The sequence below is a fragment of the Podarcis bocagei genome (genome assembly GCF_964188305.1).
Source record: "Podarcis bocagei genome assembly, chromosome: 3".
In the NCBI taxonomy this organism is placed as follows: Eukaryota; Metazoa; Chordata; class Lepidosauria; order Squamata; family Lacertidae; genus Podarcis; species Podarcis bocagei.
This window is the reverse complement of record NC_138127.1, coordinates 102,483,748-102,502,672: the sequence shown is the minus strand read 5'-3', so window position 1 is coordinate 102,502,672 and position 18,925 is coordinate 102,483,748. Positions and strand designations below refer to the sequence as shown.

Here is an 18,925-nt window from a genome sequence, read left to right as displayed (position 1 = left end):
AAAGGAATTGTCACTGAAAACAAAGGATTTCCCTCTACTCGCTGCAAGATGGATTCCATTTCTTTAACTCAGCTAGAACGATCAATGCAGGTTCAGAAACAGACCGACAATGCAAGACCTTTGTGCACAAATGCCTCTGCAAAACGTATTTGTATAACGAGGTGTATGCATACAAAATGTACAACACAGGCAACAACAGAAGGAAACCCCCTTGTGCCAAAATGCAGATAAAGGACCCTCTTGGATGAGCACAAAGTGGAATAAAAATGGTATAAAGAATGCATCATGCTCAGAATGCAAAGTAACTCTACATTCAACAAAAAGTAGTGGCACTTGACAATTGGCATATGAACTGCTGCCCACTCAGCTGGGGCCACAGCCGGTGAAACGAACAGCCTTTTCCCAATCCATCAGACGTACACAATTGTATTTGCTTCAGAATATTGGATGTGCTCTCTATCAGACGTAGGCTACCTATAAGGTTAGGTGCAACTCCTGAAAATGGCCCAAGCAGAGGTATAGCATGAAATATATTTGGCCCTGCTCTGTTCATCCGCACTGCCCTGCAGCCAAACACAAGACACAGGCTCAGCAAAAGTCACCTGTACCCACTAAGGATTATGGATTGCAGAGAGCAATATGTTCTCCCATGCTCAATTGCTCTTCCTTTTCCAGGAATGGCCTTTTCCTTCAACACTAAAGAAGCCTCGGTGTGAACCACCTCCCAACATGCCCAGCTTCCCTGGATGCCAGGAAGCTTCCTGCCAGAGGGAAAGGAGCAGCTAGCCATCTTTATTCAGTGTAAACTTAAGCTACATTAAAAAGGCGAGAGGTGTCAACCTCTTTGGAGCCACCCGACAGCCAAGTCAGCACAAGCAAGATTCGCCTCAGCCATTCCAGTGGAGTGCAAGAAAAAGCGAGAGCCACACAGTATCCAGTCAGAATGCCGATAAAAGGCCAAGCTTGATTCACTCCCAAAATTTCAGTAGCACGTGAATATGAAATAACCCCAGTTTGTTAGCACCACTCTTTCCGACCCTCAACAAAATGAGGGTGTTAAATTCATTTTGTAGGTTTATAAGTGCACCATTGCTTGGTGGGGGGCAGGGGGGAAATGCACTTGGTTTAATATAAGAAATGGCGTATTTACAACTCATTAAAAAGAGAATAATTTACATGGCATTCAGTCACTTGAAAGCTTTAGGAAGAGGCATGCCCAGGTTCTGGAGTCCAGTGCGGTCCAAGGAGGCAGAAAAGTCCTTTGGCTTCTGTTTGACGGCTTTGTGTGCAATCGTTTCTACGTGGGACGGCCTTGGCCAAAGCGACTTTTAATCCTAGATTTAAGAGAAATACAGGGGGTTTTGTACACACACAGAGAGAGACAAAAGGTGCCATTGAAAGTTATTCACAGCAATGATTGTAACCGGCTCAGTGGTCATTAATTGCCAATTATAGAACAGTTCGTTTGATACAGGCATAGGCAAACTCGGCCCTCCAGATGTTCTGGGACTACCCCTAGCTAACAGGACCAGTCTCAAAACATCTGGAGGGCCGAGTTTGCCTATGCATGGTTTGATACTTCAGTGACTTCTGGTCATCTGCACATTGTCATCAGTGATTCAGTATTGATATTAACTAGACTAGAACATTATAACACCAGCACCAGCACCAAACAAATAAAAATAACTGCCTGTTAGGGTGGTGTGCTTTTTGAGTTTAGAACTGACCAAAGCAAGCAAGTAATGCATAATTAGCATAAGGGATATATTGGTACTAAGAGAACCCCCAAGTAAAATCCCTAAATCAGGTACAGGTCTTGCAAATTACCGTATTTTTCGCTCTATAGGACGCACCGGACCATAGGACACACCAGACCATAGGAGGGGGAGATCAGGGGGGGGGATTTTCCTTGTTCTCCCCCTCCAAAACAAGGTGTGTTCAAGGTGCGTTCACCTGAAGCCTCTGGAGCCCACGGGAGCCCAAAGACCAGGTTGGGGAGCAGCGCAAAGGCGCCACGCCGCCTTCCCGCTCCCCGCGAGCTTGTGGGGCTGGCGGTGGGGGGGGGAAGCGTTGCAGCCTTCCCCCCACCCTCGTACAGCCTTCGTAGCCTCCGCAGGGCAGCAGGGTGAAAGTCTGAAAGTTTGTATGGTAGATGTACCTGAGGTCTTGCTCACTAGCCTAAAAGTGACCCAACTCCTAAGGACACAGTGTAAGGGGGTAGAAGCTTTTCCAAAATGGAGTATTTTCCGCTGCATTATTTTCTACACACAAAGTAAAAAGGGGTTTCATAAGAATAGGTGCCAACTGCAAATTAGTATTAGGCAAGCTGCCAGTTTCAAAGTTTTTAGCTTTGTTTACTAACTGCAAGTAAAATAAACATGCTAACATCATTTCCAAGGGCATCAGAAAATTTTCTGACACCAACTGAACATTTCCCACTGCAAATTACTTGGTTTTGCATAGGAATTTCCCCCCCTAATTCAAACTTTTACATAAAACTGACACCACTGCCAATGTCAAAGGTAGCTCAGAGGTGAAGTAAATGACCTTACTTAAAAGTCTTGGGAGTTTTGCCAAAACCAAGGCTTGCTCCATTCCGTTTTTAGGCTGTAGTGGGAAAAGGTGTAGTGGTATTTCACATTTGGAGGGGGTCCAAATACTGCTGGTACAATAAACCTCTCCTGCGGGCTCTATAGGACGCACACACATTTCCCCTTAATTTTTGGAGGGGAAAAAGTGCGTCCTATAGAGCGAAAAATATGGTAAATGAAGTCACAGCAGCAGTTCACAGAACATTCTAATGTTCTAATTGTAGGGGAAAGTCTTGCTTGCTGTTTCATAAAAAGGGTTTGGCAGAGGAACATTTTGATAAGATTTTGTCAAGACGCTTTGCTTCTCTCGTCTCTTCCTCCCCACCCCATTTGAATTAAACGGTTTACCTCATATTTTTTTCTGGGACGTTCTGGCGGGTGTTGACCTGTGCCGCTGCCCTGATCTGAGCTTCAAGTCTTGCATAAATCCCAGCTGCAGACTGAAAGTCGCAATAGACAAATCAAGAAAGTGTTAACCAAATTGTGCTTTATTTTTTAATGCATGCACCACAAGGCAAGTTAGGAGGTAGAGTCTTGCTAACCAAGGGTGACGTGGGATAAAGTTCCCACCAGCACCAACCCCGGACTCACTTCTTTGTTCTCTTTCGATTTTGTCCGGTCAAGCTCCCCCAGCCTCATTTTTATTAGGTGTCCGGTTATTTCGACCATCCTGCGCTGATCTGCAAGAAACATGAAATAGCAACAGAGGATCAGAAAGGGCCGTTCTTGTGCCTGCCAACACAACTGTTGCAAAGCAAGGGGAAGAGGTACAATTGCCTCTGCCAATCACGCTTGCAAAGATGTCATTCCTACATCTACCTTTGTATCAGTTTAACAATCATGCCCCTCCCCAATAATACTGGGAAACGCAGACTGGTAAGGTGCTGGGGTTTTGCTGCAGGGAGATCCTCCCTGCCCCAACACTACAAAGCTGCAATTTCCAGGCGCCATAGAGCAGTTTGCATGCTTATTGAGCATATGCTACATACACAAGGTGCCTTTCATTCCAAAATTTCAGAAGTTCCTCATTTAGCAAGTTCTTCTGTTAAGGTGGGTGAAGTGACATGACCTGGGAAGCTTCCTTTCATAGGAGCTCATTCTGTGTACGTCAGAGAAAGCACAAGAGGCAGTTCAGTTCAGCTTGTCAACTTTATATCCCAAGAGTTACCGTACTTTTTATGAGGCCTATGGGGCTCCACTGGCATTAGAAAAGGAAGTACAGTGGTACCTCTGGTTGCGAACGGGATCCATTCCAGAGGCCCGTTCGCAACATGAAAAGAGCACAACCTGAAGCACCATATCTGCGCAGGTGCATGGCGCAATTTGGCACTTGTGCGCATGCGCAAGTGGTGAAACCCGGAAATAACCCTTTCTGGTACTTCCGGGTCACTGTGGGACGTAACCTAAAAGAACGTAACATGAAGCAAACGTAACATGAGGCATGACTGTACAGGCACAATTTCTCTCTCATGGAACCCTGCCATATCCATATTCACGCAGCTGTGGAATGAAGCTTTTATTTATTTCCTGTTGCTACACCACGTAAGTCAGGCAAATGTTTTGAAAAATGTATATCTTACCTTCCTCTCTCTGAGCATCCTGGTTGAATCTAAGTGATCTGGATGCGTCCCACTTATTCTGCTGCATGCTCACACTAATTAAACAGCAGAGAAGCCATGAGAAACACAAACCAAAGCAATCAGCACTATTTTGTTCAAAAGTCAGGCACCGTTCATAGGGTCACAACTGCTTACTGCTCTCACTTGAAACCACCTCTTGCTTTCTGCAGGGACCTCTGGAATGTGGGGCAAAGTCGTTCATTCAGTCGTCATGCCCAAACCATGGCTTGGCACGCCAGAAATAAGCCTTGTGCTCACATACTCCTCCTCCTCCTCACATGTTCAGTTAGTTTGCCATTGCATCCAAGCCAGAAATGCAAACTACTGTTTGAAAGCTGGCTTGTAGTTGGTTTGGAGATGATACACCAGCCACATTTTGTCTGTTCAGGTATAGACTATCTGGGCATTCAAAATCCTTGTGTGCTGTTCCAAACTGCATGGGGAGCCTCCATAGGTAGAAGGGCTCTCCCCCACTTTCACCCTCAAACGCATGGGGAGCGCTAAACAGTGTAAAAGTGATGCTTGGGTGCGCAGGGCTTGGCAATGAATCCTTGTTCACTGCCGCATGTTTGTTTTCACCTAAGGAGACTGAATGCCCAAACAGGACTTAGGTTTTCTCTCGAACAAGGAATAAACTAACTGAGAATGTGAAGGAAGGAAGAAGCACATGAGTGAAAGTCTCATACCTGTAGCACAAGAACTATGCTTTGGCATTCTGTGCGAACCAGTCCAATGAGTGGGGGTTATCTTTTCCTAAAAGCATTCTTTATCATTGCTGAATTGACTGCACTGGATTCCCGTTTAATCTTAAGGAGAATGAAGAACGAACCTAAATTGCATCTGGTGTCCAGAGGTACGCCAGCTCTGAACATGAAGGGTCAGCTTAACCATCATAGTTAATAGCCACTGAGACACTTACACTTCATGGATTTGCCTAAGCATTCTAATTGCATTTCCTTTAAAAATCAGCCGAAATATTAGTTGAACGCATGATAGATAAAGCAAGGATATGTACAATTTTATAATATGCAGAGAACAATATGTGCAAAGAAATCAGAGAGGGGAGCTGAGGGAAGTCTTGGGGGGGAGGGGGGAAATAATGTGATTGATTATGTGGATTGTTATTTTGTTATGCTGAAATTGTTTAATAAAAATATTTTTTAAAAAAAATCAGCCGAAATACTTACATAAAAGGAGATGCATCTCTGGAATTAGTCTGTCGAAAGAAAGGCAGAATAAAGACTGTATGCTTAAATTCCTTAGATCAGTGTTACTTATTTAGAATTTCAAGCTGCCAAACTGAATAGGATTCTACTCAAGACACAGTTGTTCATAGCAAAAATAAAAGCATTTTTAAAAAATAATGTTTTAAAGTCAAATTTAGCATATTGCAACAGATTCTGGAGGCAGATAGATATATATGGGTAGGCAGAGCAATCCTAAAAGTGGTTAGAGAGGCCACTGGAAGCAGACTAAGTGCTAAACCACTGACATAACAGTATACAAGTGGAAAGCTCCACAGGAACAGATATACTGCCAGCTGTGTTCTGACAGCAGGCATTACTTCCCCTGTCCCTGGACCCACAGCAAGCTGACAAGACTTTGGATGCAGCAGTGCAACCACCATGCAATCTCCCTACCTCACCACAGGATTACAGCCTGAGAAACAGTGTGATTCTATCCATGTCTACTCAGAAGGAAGTCCCACTGAGTTCAGTGGAGATCATCCCCAGGTGCACACTGATAAAAGATTTCAGCAACCCTCACTGGATGCAGCAACTCTCACTGGACCAGGTTAAAAAACTAAAAGTGAAGTTCATGCTGTCTTCAGTAAAGTAACAAAGGTATAAGATGAATCCACAGAGAAATAGCCAGACTTATGTCCTCGCAAAGGTTGCATAATAGTTGATAAGATCTCTCAGGATTTACCTTCTCCAGATTCTTTTCCTTCTTTTGAACACTGGGTGAAGACACTTGTTTCTTTGGATGTCTGTGGGATTTCTTTGACCGCTCTTTCCTTCCTGCTAATAATATGCGCAAGTCAATTATAAGTCGCCCCTTATCACACTCAAAGAAAACAGCAATTCTGAAATCTCTCTCTCTTCACAGCTGATCTATAGAGGAAATATGAGAAGTACTGCAAAGTGTGACAGATTTGTCTCCCTGTGCAGTGACTTTCGTCATCAAATAAAATAACAAACACCAGTTAATTTATCACTTTTGCATTATCTATATATTGCTTCTTGCCAAAACAAGCTTCTAAGCAGTTTACAAGTATAAAAAACAATTAGGCAAACATTAAATATAAACATCCATGATTAAAACATGCAATGAAACAATACCATTAAAACATCACAGCAAATAAAACTAGAGGACTCTGGTTGTGAGGTCAAGGGAGTATCACTGTAAACAGGTGCATCTTCCATAGCCAGTGGTATGCCAGTACAGATGGGGCTTCTCGAATTTCAGTAGTGAGTTCATTTCCTAACACCCATGCCACCAGTGAAGAAGCACATCACCACAAGCCAATAATCATTAGTTATTCTATTTAACAGATTAACTTCTTCACAGCCAAAAGCTACTGAAGTAGTGAGAAATGAGATAAAATACAAAAGACTGAGAACGATAAAACCATTTCTGCAATTGGTTTTACAATTCATATTTCGTAAAATGGCTTCTCCAATTTCACTCGGTAACCAGAGGACTGGAGCAGCCGTACTCTGCACAAGATTAGGAAGTGGTAAGAGTAACTGTGTTCCCCTTGCTGATCTTAAAGTCCTTAATGAATTTATTCCACCCCCATCACATACTTATAATTCCACTTCAAACCTGTTCCAACCCACAATTCCATAACATTCCACAATTTGTTTGTTTGTTGTTTTTAAAAACCTTCCTGGCCACTACACCAAAATGCTTAAAAGGTGAAATAGGTGGGCCAGCACTGCACTTAAGAGTGCATGGATTACACCCTTTAAAGGGAGGAGGAGGAGGAGGAGGAGGAGGAGAAGAAGAGTAGTTTGGATTTGATATCCTGCTTTATCACTACCCTAAAGAGTCTCAAAGCGGCTAACAATTTCCTTTCCCTTCCTTCGCCACAACAAACACTCTGTGAGGTGAGTGGGGCTGAGAGACTTCCGAGAAGTGTGACTAGCCCAAGGTCACCCAGCAGTGCATGTGGAGGAGCGGGGAATCGAATCCGGTTCACCAGATTACAAGTCTACCACTCTTAACCATTACACCACACTGGTTCTCAAGATGTCGAGCTGTGCGTAACTCTATGGAGGTTTATGCTCACCTGCATCACACATAGATTTTAAATTACAATACTCGCTTAATTTTTAATTTAGTATTGTAATTAAAAATGATAGAGCTACTTGTGACAAGGTTTGTTTTTCCAACAGGCAACCTTCTCTCTCTCTCCCTCTCTCTCTCTCTCTCTCTCTCTCTCTCTCTCTCTCTCTAATAAAAAAATTTCTTCCAGTAGCACCTTAAAGACCAACTAAGTTAGTTCTTGGTATGAGCTTTCGTGTGCATGCACACTTCTTCAGATACCAGTTTCTGAAGAAGTGTGCATGCACACGAAAGCTCATACCAAGAACTAACTTAGTTGGTCTTTAAGGTGCTACTGGAAGAAATTTTTTTATTTTGACTATGGCAGACCAACACGGCTACCTCTCTCTCTCTCTCTCTCTCACACACACACACGGGGTGGGGGGAAGAATCCATAACTGCTAGCAGAGAACCCCTGCAAGGTCACAGGCAGGGAATATATACCTGGTTTCTTGTATACTTCTTCCTCATCGCCTACTTCATCCTCTGTGACCTCAGAGCCAGTGGTGTATTCATCATCTTCTGAAAGCAACAACTGTTGTTTCTATTGTTGTCAAGGAAAAAGAATAACAACTATCACTTTTTCTCTCCAAAAGACCACAGGTTCCCCCTGCTCTGCAAACCAGTAAAAAAATTAAGGCCTGACAGGTAAGCAAGAATGACAGCTGACATCCTCTAACTGCTTTTGCTGAAGAGCCTTCGTCTCCTCCTGATCTGTAAAGGTAGAGACCAAAACAGACTACCCTACCTTACTCCAAAAAAGTTTAACTAGAAACAACTTCAGTCTCAAATTTTGCAATACTCAATTACCGTATTTTGCGCCCCATAGGACGCTCCGGCCCATAGGACGCACCTAGTTTTTTTTGGGGGGGGAATAAAGAAACACCCCCCCCCCAGGTGTGGGGCTGGAAGAACCAGGTCGGGGAACAGCGGGAAGGCGCGCTCTGCCTCCCAGCTGCCCCCGAGCTTGTGGGGCTGGCTATGGGGAGAAGTGCGCTGATCCCGGGACTGCAGGCAGCTCTGCGCGGCCATCCGGAGTGGGGCGGGACTTCGCGCCCCGCTCCCGGTGGCCACGCAGAGCTGCGCTGATCCCGGGACTACAGGCAGCTCTGCGCAACCCTCGGAGCCGATCTCCCGAGGGTTGCGCAAAGGTTCCTGAAGCCTGGAGAGCGAGAGGGGTCGGTGCGCACCAACCCCTCTCGCTCTCCAGGCTTCAGAGAAAGCCTGCATTCGCCCCATAGGACACAGACACATTTCCCCTTCATTTTTGGAGGGGAAAAAGTGCGTCCTATAGGGTGAAAAATACGGTATGTTACATCACGGCTTCTAGGCCAAATTTGAGTCAAAACTCAAACAACTGTGCTAGGAATCAGTGCTGCAGGCTGATAAGACCATTTGTAGTTTTTGAAAAAGAGATGCATTTTTATAGGTATCCCCACCCCAATGCATTTTAATTACCTTTTTCTTCTTTTTAATGATCACGCTGCTCAGTGGTTTAAATATGACAGCTAGTGCAGCACATACAGAATATTTAAAACACAAAAAGAACCAGCACATAGAATAGGAATAACTCGGGCAAACGTACCAGCTGGAGAGTCCAGTTTTTCAGAGAAAGGAACTAGAGAAGGAAGGGGGGGAAAGGAAAATTAAAACTGGCAGTGGTAGGGTTACCGGCAGAACCTTTCATGCAACCTATTTGTGCATGAAAGGACACTCCAAAACATCTTTCAGATAAGAACAGTCCTCCCTCTGTGTGTATTTTCCAACTAGCACCCATGTGACCGACTAATGAACGCTTGCATTCTAACTCAGGTGCTTTCCCCTCCATTAAGATAACAGTATTTCCTATTTATATTCATTCCTCCATGGACACTATTTCAAAACACTACTCTGAAAGGATTCCACATAGATTCCACACAATGTTCCATTCCATAATATGGACACACGGGTACCAAGCATGTGAAGGAATCTCTGCAGCATGCTGCCCCAGCCCCTTGTAAGATTCCCTGGATCGATCCCAGTTCACACCCACTTGGAGGGACCCCTTCAGATGGATGCAAATTGCGCATCAGCTGCAGAGCACGGCCAGTACAGTTAACATATGAGAGTGCTGGAGGTGAAATAGTTAAACAGATTACCCAATCAGAACCCAGGGGGGTGGAGTCAGAGGGACTATAAAACCAGCTCTGGGAGGGGCAAAGGGGGGAGTTTGTTGGGAGTTGGGTGGTTGGTTGGAGTGGGAGTGAATTGGGATAGAGTCTGCGGGTAAGCTGAGTTAGTGTAGCGAAATAAGCTGAGTCAGGAACAGTTAGGAGCTAGGAAGACAAGTAAATATCTGAGAGGTGGTTTAGTGAGAGAGAGCAGGTAGCGGAAGTTATAGGTCTGGATAGGCATCCCATGAATGTAATTGACCGATACCATTCATGAAACCCCACACTTGTTAAACTGCAATAAATAAACAGAAGTTTATGTTCCAATTTAACCCTGACTGGACTCAGTACTGTACCAGGTAGGGCCTGGTTGGTGGCAGCAAGAAATAAAGTGGTGGCACAGGGATCAATAGACGGTGAAACGTCCGGGGACCCTGTGTGATCGCCACAAATACATCTACACCTAATGACTGGAGCTTCATCCTAGAAGTATATTCAAAGTTACTGAGTTATTGAGCCAGACTATAGTCAAGCAATATGAACAACGTGGAAAGGAAAAGCAGAGGGGCATGGGGAAGGATACTCACAGCATTAATTTCTCCTGTTCTGGGGCCCCATGGTGCATTTGGCTCCAATAGCACATCACATTCAATGCTCTTCTCCTCACTCAGTCCAATTCCAGAATCACTTGAAAAAATAAGTATTTAGGAATATTATGGACTGGGTTGCTGCTGATTCTAAAGAAGTCTACCCGAATGGTGGGGTGCTTGCCCAGGAAAGATGAAGACATACCTCTTTTCTTACCTGTTTTGGTCTTTTTCAAAAGGCACAACAATGACATTTCTGTGCTGAGTCAGATCGTTCAGTATTTTAGCAGTCTGGTAGGGAACAGCATCCACACCTTCTCCTCCAGCAGGCAAGCCAATCACATGGTCCCTTACTTTGCATCCCTTCCATTAAAGAGAGAGAGAGAGAGAGAGAGAGAGAGAGAGAGAGAGAGAGAGAGAGACGTTAGCTAAGGTACTTCCTTAACACAGACGTAATTGCAAATCATGGATAGTGCTGGCCATGGTTTGAAAGATTGCTTCAAATCAGGGTTTCACGTTCTAATTTGTTGCCAATCCTAGTTTGGATATTAGGATTCAACGCCTAACCATGATGAAGAATTAGATATGCTCATGGATAGAGTACAGTTAGCTTGCATGTTAGCTAGATAACACATCGTTTTAAATAATGACTCCAGCTCAGGCAATTATACAGTGGGCCTTAACGCACCTGGCCAGGGGGTGGCAGGAATCACCCCATACTTTTGTTGGGTATAAAACACGGTTCAAGAGAAGGTGGCTTGTGGAAGGAGCAAAAAAGGTTTTAAAGAGTCTTTCCCCCAAATACATACTTTTGGAAGAGGAGCAGGATCAAATCTCAGAACCTTCTGGTTACAGCAGGGATAGACTCCAGTACCATTGGAACCAAGAGCACCTACCACGCCAGGGTAGACAACTGGCTGAGGGTGGTATTGGCAATGGGAGAATTCGGTACACAGGAAAGTCTGCAAGGGAGATGCAACAACGACAACAAAATCACTACTCTCAAGATCAAATATTCCCAAGTTTAAGGTGCAGAAAGGGTTTACAGCAGAACACAGAGGTGTCTTCTAACAAATGGCTGTATACTAGGATGTACAAGCTAGCTGCTGTTGCTCTTATTCTTTGAAAACAGCACTGATTAAATGAAGTGCTGGGTGGCCCATCCTCAGCATTGTCAAAAGACTTGACCAAATTAGTTCAGCACAAACTATTTATCCCTTATTCATCCTCAATGTACATAAACATGGGAAGGAATTCAATGTACGGCTATGGCAATTAGTCCATCAGTGAAGCTTTGCACTCTTAACTTATAAGAACTATCTGGAAGATGCAGGGTGTGTTCGTCTCAGAGTTCCAGTGTTTTAGGAAGTTACAGGGGCCTACCAGGGAAGCAACCAAGCTGCTTTGATCTTGGAGTAGCATAAGAAAACTGGCAGCTAGTGAGTTGTGTGCAGGCTGGCCATGAAGTACAGGGTGCACTGGACTGGCTAAGAGCCTTACTTTGTAAAAAAAAAATGCTTTGTTGCATTCAAAGCCCCCTCCCATCTGTGCTCCAAGAGTGAGTTGGTGGCAACAACAATAACCTAGGACTTGCCGATCAGAAGGTCAGCGGTTTGAATCCCCACAACGGGGTGAGCTCCCGTTGCTCGGTCCTTGGTCCTGCCAACCTAGCAGTTCGAAAGCACATCAAAGTGCAAGTAGATAAATAGGCGGGTAGGTAAACAGTGTTTCTGTGTGCTGCTCTGGTTCGCCAGAAGCGGCTTACTCATGCTGGCCACATGACCCGGAAGCTGTACACTGGCTCCCTCAGCCAATAAAGCGAGATGAGCGCTGCAACCCCAGAGTTGGCCACAACTGGACCTAATGGTCAAGGGTCCCTTTACTTAAGACTCAACTGGCAGTGGTTGGGCAAGTAAAGGGGGTGAGAGGGTCTTCTGAGCATGCCCCCTTTGTCACAGGAGTGAGGGGAGGGCATTGTACAGGCAGAAGTCTTTGTGCTGGCTTCCACTAGTTCAACAGTTGAACCTCACCCTTCATTCTACAGAATTTGAAAACCTAACTTCGTAAGTTCCAGGAGAGACAGTCAGGAGTGTGCAGAGGTAACCGAAAACACTCACTTGATTACATCTTGAACAGATCAGCCAATTGATAGTTCCCCAAAGGCGCCAATATACATCTCGCCAAGATTTTAATTCTTCAAAAAGACTCAGCAAATACTCATGCACATCCCAAGATTTATCTCTGTATATACAAAGAAGAGCAAGTGGTCAGGCGGATCAGAGTGAATAGAATAGTTCTCAATTCCCACTGGTAAATTTTGTACCCTTTCCCCCTCAATGTCAAAGTTAAATTGCACAGAAGAATTAAAACAAGGGCTACAACGTTAATCAATTTCTTAGGGTGCTGCTGCTTGTTTTTTTAATTACGGAGGGACAAGACTTTTTAAGTGCTCACTTAGCGAATAGGCATTCCTTTCCAGATTAAATGAGACACGCTCCACGTCTCTGGCCACAACAACAAAGGTGTGCATCATCTAAAATCAAAGAGTGTATTTTTGCTCTTTAGAAAAAATTATGTCAATTTGATCAATTCAATAATTGACTAAGATTTCCTCAATTTGGTGACAGCCCTTGTTAAAACATACTGTATTTGCACTCAGCCATCATCACAGTGATGACAAGGAGGAGTGAAAGGACAGGCAGGCAGGCTACCTGTGCAGCCTTCCCATACTTTTGTCACTGCTGCTGCCACTGGCGGGAAGCAGAGGAACACAGGGGGAAAGACCACCCTGCAGCTGAGGAGCTTTCCCCAGCCCCCTTAACCCGCCATCGCTGCTGTGAGAAAGAAGCCTGGGAATGAAGGGGAGCAAGTCTTTCTAACCCTTCGTTCCTGACCCCTGTGCTGCCCTAGTATTAATAACTTGATCGTGACACTTAACTATCATATACAGTACATCTTTAAGGCCACCATTGCCCTAGTGGACTGACCTCTGTTCTGGGACTTAAGCCCTGGAAGAACTCAGATTATAATTAAAAAGTCTGTTATGATGCAGATTAAATAGAATCTGTGAACACACCCTGTAAAAATGTTGTTACAATATGATTTATGAAGCACCTTATGTGTACATAGATAATGTTTCCATGCTGATCTACATTGATCTTTCCAGGAACACATGGGATTCTTCTTTCAGTGTCCTTAATTAGGAGTTTCTTACATAAGCAGCACCTATTTTTTTAAAAAAAGAAAGTTATAGCATGAGAGATTTGCAATGAGAACAAGGAAGAATATGCTGAAATAAGATTAATAAGCGGACAGTTGTCTACCTGTACAGGGTTGCTGCGCTTCCCTGAGAATCTGGGTTCTGGTAATCTAGGTCAAACAATCTCTCTATCTTCTTACAGAAAAGTTTGCTGTTGGTAACAAAAAGACGCTCATTATAGAAATGAGTTATCTGCATATAAACGCAGACTTGCCATGGACAAATTCAATGAAATTTGGAATCCATTCTTACAAATACTGTAATAGGTTAAGATCTGGTGAAGTACACAACCAACCTTGTAAAATATACAGTTTTGGGTTTCTTCCCCCCTCCCCTTTTTGTTTTCCCTTCTGCACAGGTTCTGTTTCTCTTTTTTGTTTCCGTCTCACCATGTCTGGTGCACATATAGTTATGTACTTTTTGAATTTTCAATAAAGATGTTTTAAAAAATAAATAAATAAAAATGAGTTAACAACTAAATGCCAATGCAGGTGGCTCCTGCTGGATCTCTGAAAGAAAACAATAGCACAATATGGTGCCACGACTGAGAATTCCCTCCTCTGGGTCATGAGACGCATTTCCAGTGGATGTGGCACAACCAGGAGGGTCTCCTCTGGTCATCAAAGTTGTTGGGCTGATCTATATGGTGGAAGGTGCTCTTAGATGCCCTAAGCATCTCAGACCAGGCTTTTATACAGCAACACCTTAAACCTGGCTTAGTAGCCAACTGACAACCAATGTAAACGCTTCAGTAGAGGTGTTCTACGTGCATGGAAAGCTGCCACACTTAGCAGTTTGCAACAGCTGCTGAACCAACCCCAAACGGCAGCCCAACGTAAACTACACTGCAAACATCTGGATAACGCTGCAGGAAGACAAAAAGAACGGCTAATTCTTACATTACGAGGCAGCAGGATTTTTAAAAAGTACCTCTTAAATTTATCTTTCTTGTCCTTCATCTCCTCTATTTCATTATGTGTGAAAAGATCCGCAATGCGCGTTAGGAGATTAGAATTGATGCAGTTCATATTGCACGGCGTGGCTACGATGGCACTCATATTCTTGTGGCAATAATTAATACATTTCTCCACCTAGGAAAACAGGAAGATAAAATGTGGATGTAGCACACTCAATAGTGATAATGAAATATCTTAACACTGTACAGGCAACACCCCATTCATGCGCAGGTGCCATTTCTGACTGCTCCATGCGTCAGTGGAAAGACTGCATGAATGTACATTTTGGCCACCTCACCCTCTTTTGGCTCCAAAATCAGTATGCATGTCAGCGGCCGCATGATCACTTGAGTGGGGCATTGTCTGTATTTAGGAAGGTTTTTTTGTGAGAGGAGCTCTAGAAACAGCTCCAATAGCTCAGAACCCCACATCTGTTATATACTCACTAAAGAATCCATCTTCAGAAACTCAGAGGAAATAAGAATCGAAATGACATTGCTTGGTTCTAAAGAAAGAAGCAAGAGAAGAAAGAGGAAAGCATTATTAGGATTAATTACAGTTAACCTTGCACATTGCTTGTAAAAGGAAACACTACAAGAGATTCTTTGCATCACAAAATCCACATTCCATTGAAGAGGAATGGGGAAAGAGTTTGGGAACTTGGTTCAGTCCCTTCTAAAGGAGGGAGATCTAATGACATAGCATGACTGGGCCTTGTAATTCTTCTGAAATGAGGCCCAAATAGCAGCTTCTCTCTTTTCCATTCCCACCACCCCCACCAGAAAGAATGTGTTAGCCTAAAACTAGCTATTCACATTTTGAAGACAAAGCAAGCCAAATTAGATTAAGAAGCTGGAGAAAAATAATATTTTACCTAAAGCTGAAATGAAAAGTTAAGAGCCTGGATTCACATATTTACAAATACGTTCCATAAAACTATGGCACTTGAGTATGAAGTTTCCAACTTGGTTAGGGTGGGTGTTCTCTTATTTGAAGGGAGGTTTGAGGGTTTTGATAGAAAAATGAGTGCAAACACTTCAAACATCCAAAGCAAAAACCTCAGTTTCTCCAAAACTGCTGAGTTAAATTACAGGTAGGTAGCTGTGTTGGTCTGCCGTAGTCGAAACAAAATTAAAAAATCCCTCCCAGTAGCACCTTAGAGACCAACTAAGTTTGTTATTGGTATGAGCTTTCATGTGCATGCGAAGTGTATCTGAAGAAGTGTGCATGCACATGAAAGCTCATACCAATAACAAACTTAGTTGGACTCTAAGGTGCTACTAGAAGGAATTTTTTTATTTTGCTCAGTTAAATGTCATTCAAAGTTTGAAACATTCAACCTCAAACACATGCCAACTAGACACTATACAAGCAGACCTTTTCTAAAATGAAAAAAGGGTCTGCTCCAAACACTCAGGGTTTAAGGTCAGGTTTGAAAGCAAAACAGGCATGAGTGAGGGCAACCAAACTGTTCCCCATACACGTGACACCTACTTCCCTTTAGCCTGTTCCTCCAGCTGATTTATTTTCTAGCCAAGCTCACATCTGTTAGTGGACCACAGATGAGGAGAGTAGCATTTGCAAGGGACAGATGGAGGCAAGAGGATCAGTTTAGCACCCCATCCCACCTGTGTGATCCTTTTGCTCTAATAATTGCCCCCCTCTTTCCTCTTTGTGTGTGACTAGGGAAGATCCAGCTCCAGCCAAGCCAGTCTGCCAGCATCACATCCAATTTGGACCAAAGATTTCAACAGTCAAAGGTCAGAACTAACAATTAAGTGTTGGAACAAAATTCTCTAAAGGGAGTTCTTCATCAAATTTGTCAAGTATGTGCAGCTCACAAGAGTGATCCAGAGTGAACTCTAAGTGATTTAAAGAGAGAGGGGAGGAAGAGGTTGAGTGTGCACTTAACTCTTGCTTTGACTTCTTCTCTGGATCACACCCAGAGTGATGACTAAAATTATTTCCCTTCAAACTGCTAGCTTATTTAGGTACTCACTTAAATGGAAGATACCCAAACTCTTATTAATATTTTCTGTCCAACCTTCCAAGACCTTTTAGATGATAACCAACTCTAACGTTCTTTTTTCTGACTCTTTTGATTCTTTTTGTATTATTATTAATTAAATTTATATATCACCCTCCATCCAAAGATCACAGGGTGATTCACAACATAATCTTTGCTCCTCTCCTCTGATTTTTTTTGTTAATTTGCAGGTTAAACCAGAGCTCCCCCCCCCTTAAAGTCCAGGTACAGGCATAAATCTGCCCTGTTGGGAGGTGAGGACCATCTCATCTGCTCACATGCTCTTTCCCCCTTTTTCAGAGCTAACCATGGTTAGCAGCAAACTAGAATTTGCAACCATGCAAATCCAGTTCTAACCACCGTGGCAAACTGCAGATCAGAGCCAGCAATGGTTAACCTTGAAAAGGGATGGGTAGGAATTCATGTGAGAGGGGGAATAGGGTATTAAGAGACTATGAGTGCAGGATAACATTCCCGAATGTCAAAGGCAATATAATTAGTTTTATTAACTTTCCAGCCAGCTTCAGTTTTCCCAGCTATTACAGATTAGGTTTTTATCGGTTAAGGCAGAAAATGGCAAGGAAATTACCTCGCAAAACAAATTTGCACACAGAATTTTGGTCTGAAGTAGAAGTCAGGCTTTTCAATAAATGAGTCTGCAGGAAACATTAATAGATTTTCCTTTTACCTAAGGCAGGTATTTCATGCACCTCATACTCCTTAGTGTTCCTTTTAACGTATCTTATCAACCAGTTAAAGATGTGAACGTCACAGTGAACTGAAATGTCCACTTCTTCCCAGCGCTGGGCATCCACTGACAGATATTCAGCAAAGTACTTCATTTCAGAAATCAACAGATCTCGCGGACAAACAAAATCTTCTTTCAGATTTTTTGCTTCATCACACACATGGATCACCATATTTGGCCTTTATTTGAGAAGGGGAAAAAATCACAGGGAGGAAAATTATTATAGCTTGTCAAACAGGAATGTCAGAATGATTTACAAAGATATTTTACCTCAATTTTAAGTTTAGACATAGTTTTTAATGCATGTGAACACATGCATGGTTTGGAGCATACTTTTACAATATAATAATACGGATTTTAAGCTATATCTAAGATTTTGTTTAAAAAATTGTTTAGAAAGAAAATTAAAAGGTATGGGGAAATGTAAGCTACACATTGGAGCAAGTTTGGCCTCATGGATGGTGAGCTAGGTGAATCTGCAAAACCCACTTCACGACTTAGATCGTTTCTAAACTCAAAGAAGAAACCTGGCAGCTTGCTGTCAACTTTCACACCTCTAGTTGCAAAATGAGCATACTGATGTTATGTGCATGCGCAAATTCTGCAGCAGAAAGAAAAAATGCAAAATATGGCACTGGCCACTAAATTAAAGCTTCCAGAAAATGCCAAGGCCAAACTAGATATATGCAATCATCTCCGATCTCTCCTGTTTTTAATTGAAAACCAGGTGTAGATCTGGTCAGATGAAGCAGCCTCTGACTTTATTCTAAACACTTTATTCTACTCACTGTAGAAAAGCTTCTGAAGAGGCATGATTCTGAGCAGAAAAAAGTCACAGGGGAAGGGTTAAGTAACCAACTTAAACTCACAGTCTCCTCCAGCTACATTTCATTTTAAAAAATGACTGGAAGACACTCACAAACATCTAGTGTCTGGCTGTAGTTTGGCCCTAAGTTGTCATTTATTTTTTTAAATGATTCTAGCACATATGAAGTTATTGTTGTTTGTTTTAAACCGTTATTGTAAGCCATTACGGCTGCCGTGTGATAAGGCACAATATAAACCTTAAAACTCAAATGTGTAGATTATGCTGGCTGACCTCTCCAAGGCCAGAGGGGTGGCGAAATAAGACTGGTTGGAGTTGGAGCTTATTGCTCTTCAAAACTTCAAGCTCCAGTCGAGGACTAGCAGAACCGGAATAAATGATGAAAAATGAGAAGTCTCACAAGTGTGTTTAATTGGCTTATGTTATACACATCACAGAACCTGGGGGAGTGGCGGCAACACAGAGCACACATCCCTTTTCTACGTGCACAAGCATGCAGCATATTTAAGAAAAATAATACCCAAAATAGGTCTCTTGTTCTAGTTAATAGCAATTACATTTGTGGTGTGAACTGTTCACTGAACTGCGGTCAACAAAATCATCAAGGAGTTACTATAAATAAAGCCTCTCTACATTAGAAAGAATGGAAATGTATGCAAATTCTGGGGTTTTGGTTCTCCAGTACCAGATATATCCTCAGGCTACTCCAACATTCAACTCTTTAGAAAGTTCTAGTGAAGGGGTATAGTGAACACCTATGTCAAGATAAAGCTACCCTGTTCATTATTCCTGAGAGATGGCCCCATATCTATCATTATTCATACATGTATTTT

At 43.0% G+C, this 18,925-nt stretch overlaps 1 protein-coding gene across 3 annotated transcripts in view; it reads right to left on the bottom strand.

Moving 5' to 3' along the window:
* Positions 1–18,925, bottom strand: part of SANBR (SANT and BTB domain regulator of CSR) — a 41,252-nt gene continuing 22,327 nt past the window's right edge. For 2 of the 3 annotated variants that reach the window (XM_081188556.1, XM_081188558.1), the window contains 17 exons: positions 17,207–17,445; positions 14,939–14,997; positions 14,467–14,627; positions 13,601–13,687; positions 13,392–13,502; positions 12,395–12,518; positions 11,087–11,239; positions 10,495–10,640; positions 10,278–10,377; positions 9,126–9,158; positions 7,985–8,084; positions 6,140–6,234; positions 5,398–5,426; positions 4,172–4,245; positions 3,183–3,271; positions 2,940–3,031; positions 1–1,334 (listed from right to left, as the gene is read on the bottom strand). In XM_081188556.1, the coding sequence (XP_081044682.1) occupies positions 1,298–1,334; positions 2,940–3,031; positions 3,183–3,271; positions 4,172–4,245; positions 5,398–5,426; positions 6,140–6,234; positions 7,985–8,084; positions 9,126–9,158; positions 10,278–10,377; positions 10,495–10,640; positions 11,087–11,239; positions 12,395–12,518; positions 13,392–13,502; positions 13,601–13,687; positions 14,467–14,627; positions 14,939–14,997; positions 17,207–17,445 (1,729 nt within the window). In that variant the 3' untranslated portion in view covers positions 1–1,297. The remainder of the gene's footprint in view (positions 1,335–2,939; positions 3,032–3,182; positions 3,272–4,171; positions 4,246–5,397; positions 5,427–6,139; positions 6,235–7,984; positions 8,085–9,125; positions 9,159–10,277; positions 10,378–10,494; positions 10,641–11,086; positions 11,240–12,394; positions 12,519–13,391; positions 13,503–13,600; positions 13,688–14,466; positions 14,628–14,938; positions 14,998–17,206; positions 17,446–18,925) is intronic. The other variant, XM_081188557.1, reaches the window with a different exon arrangement.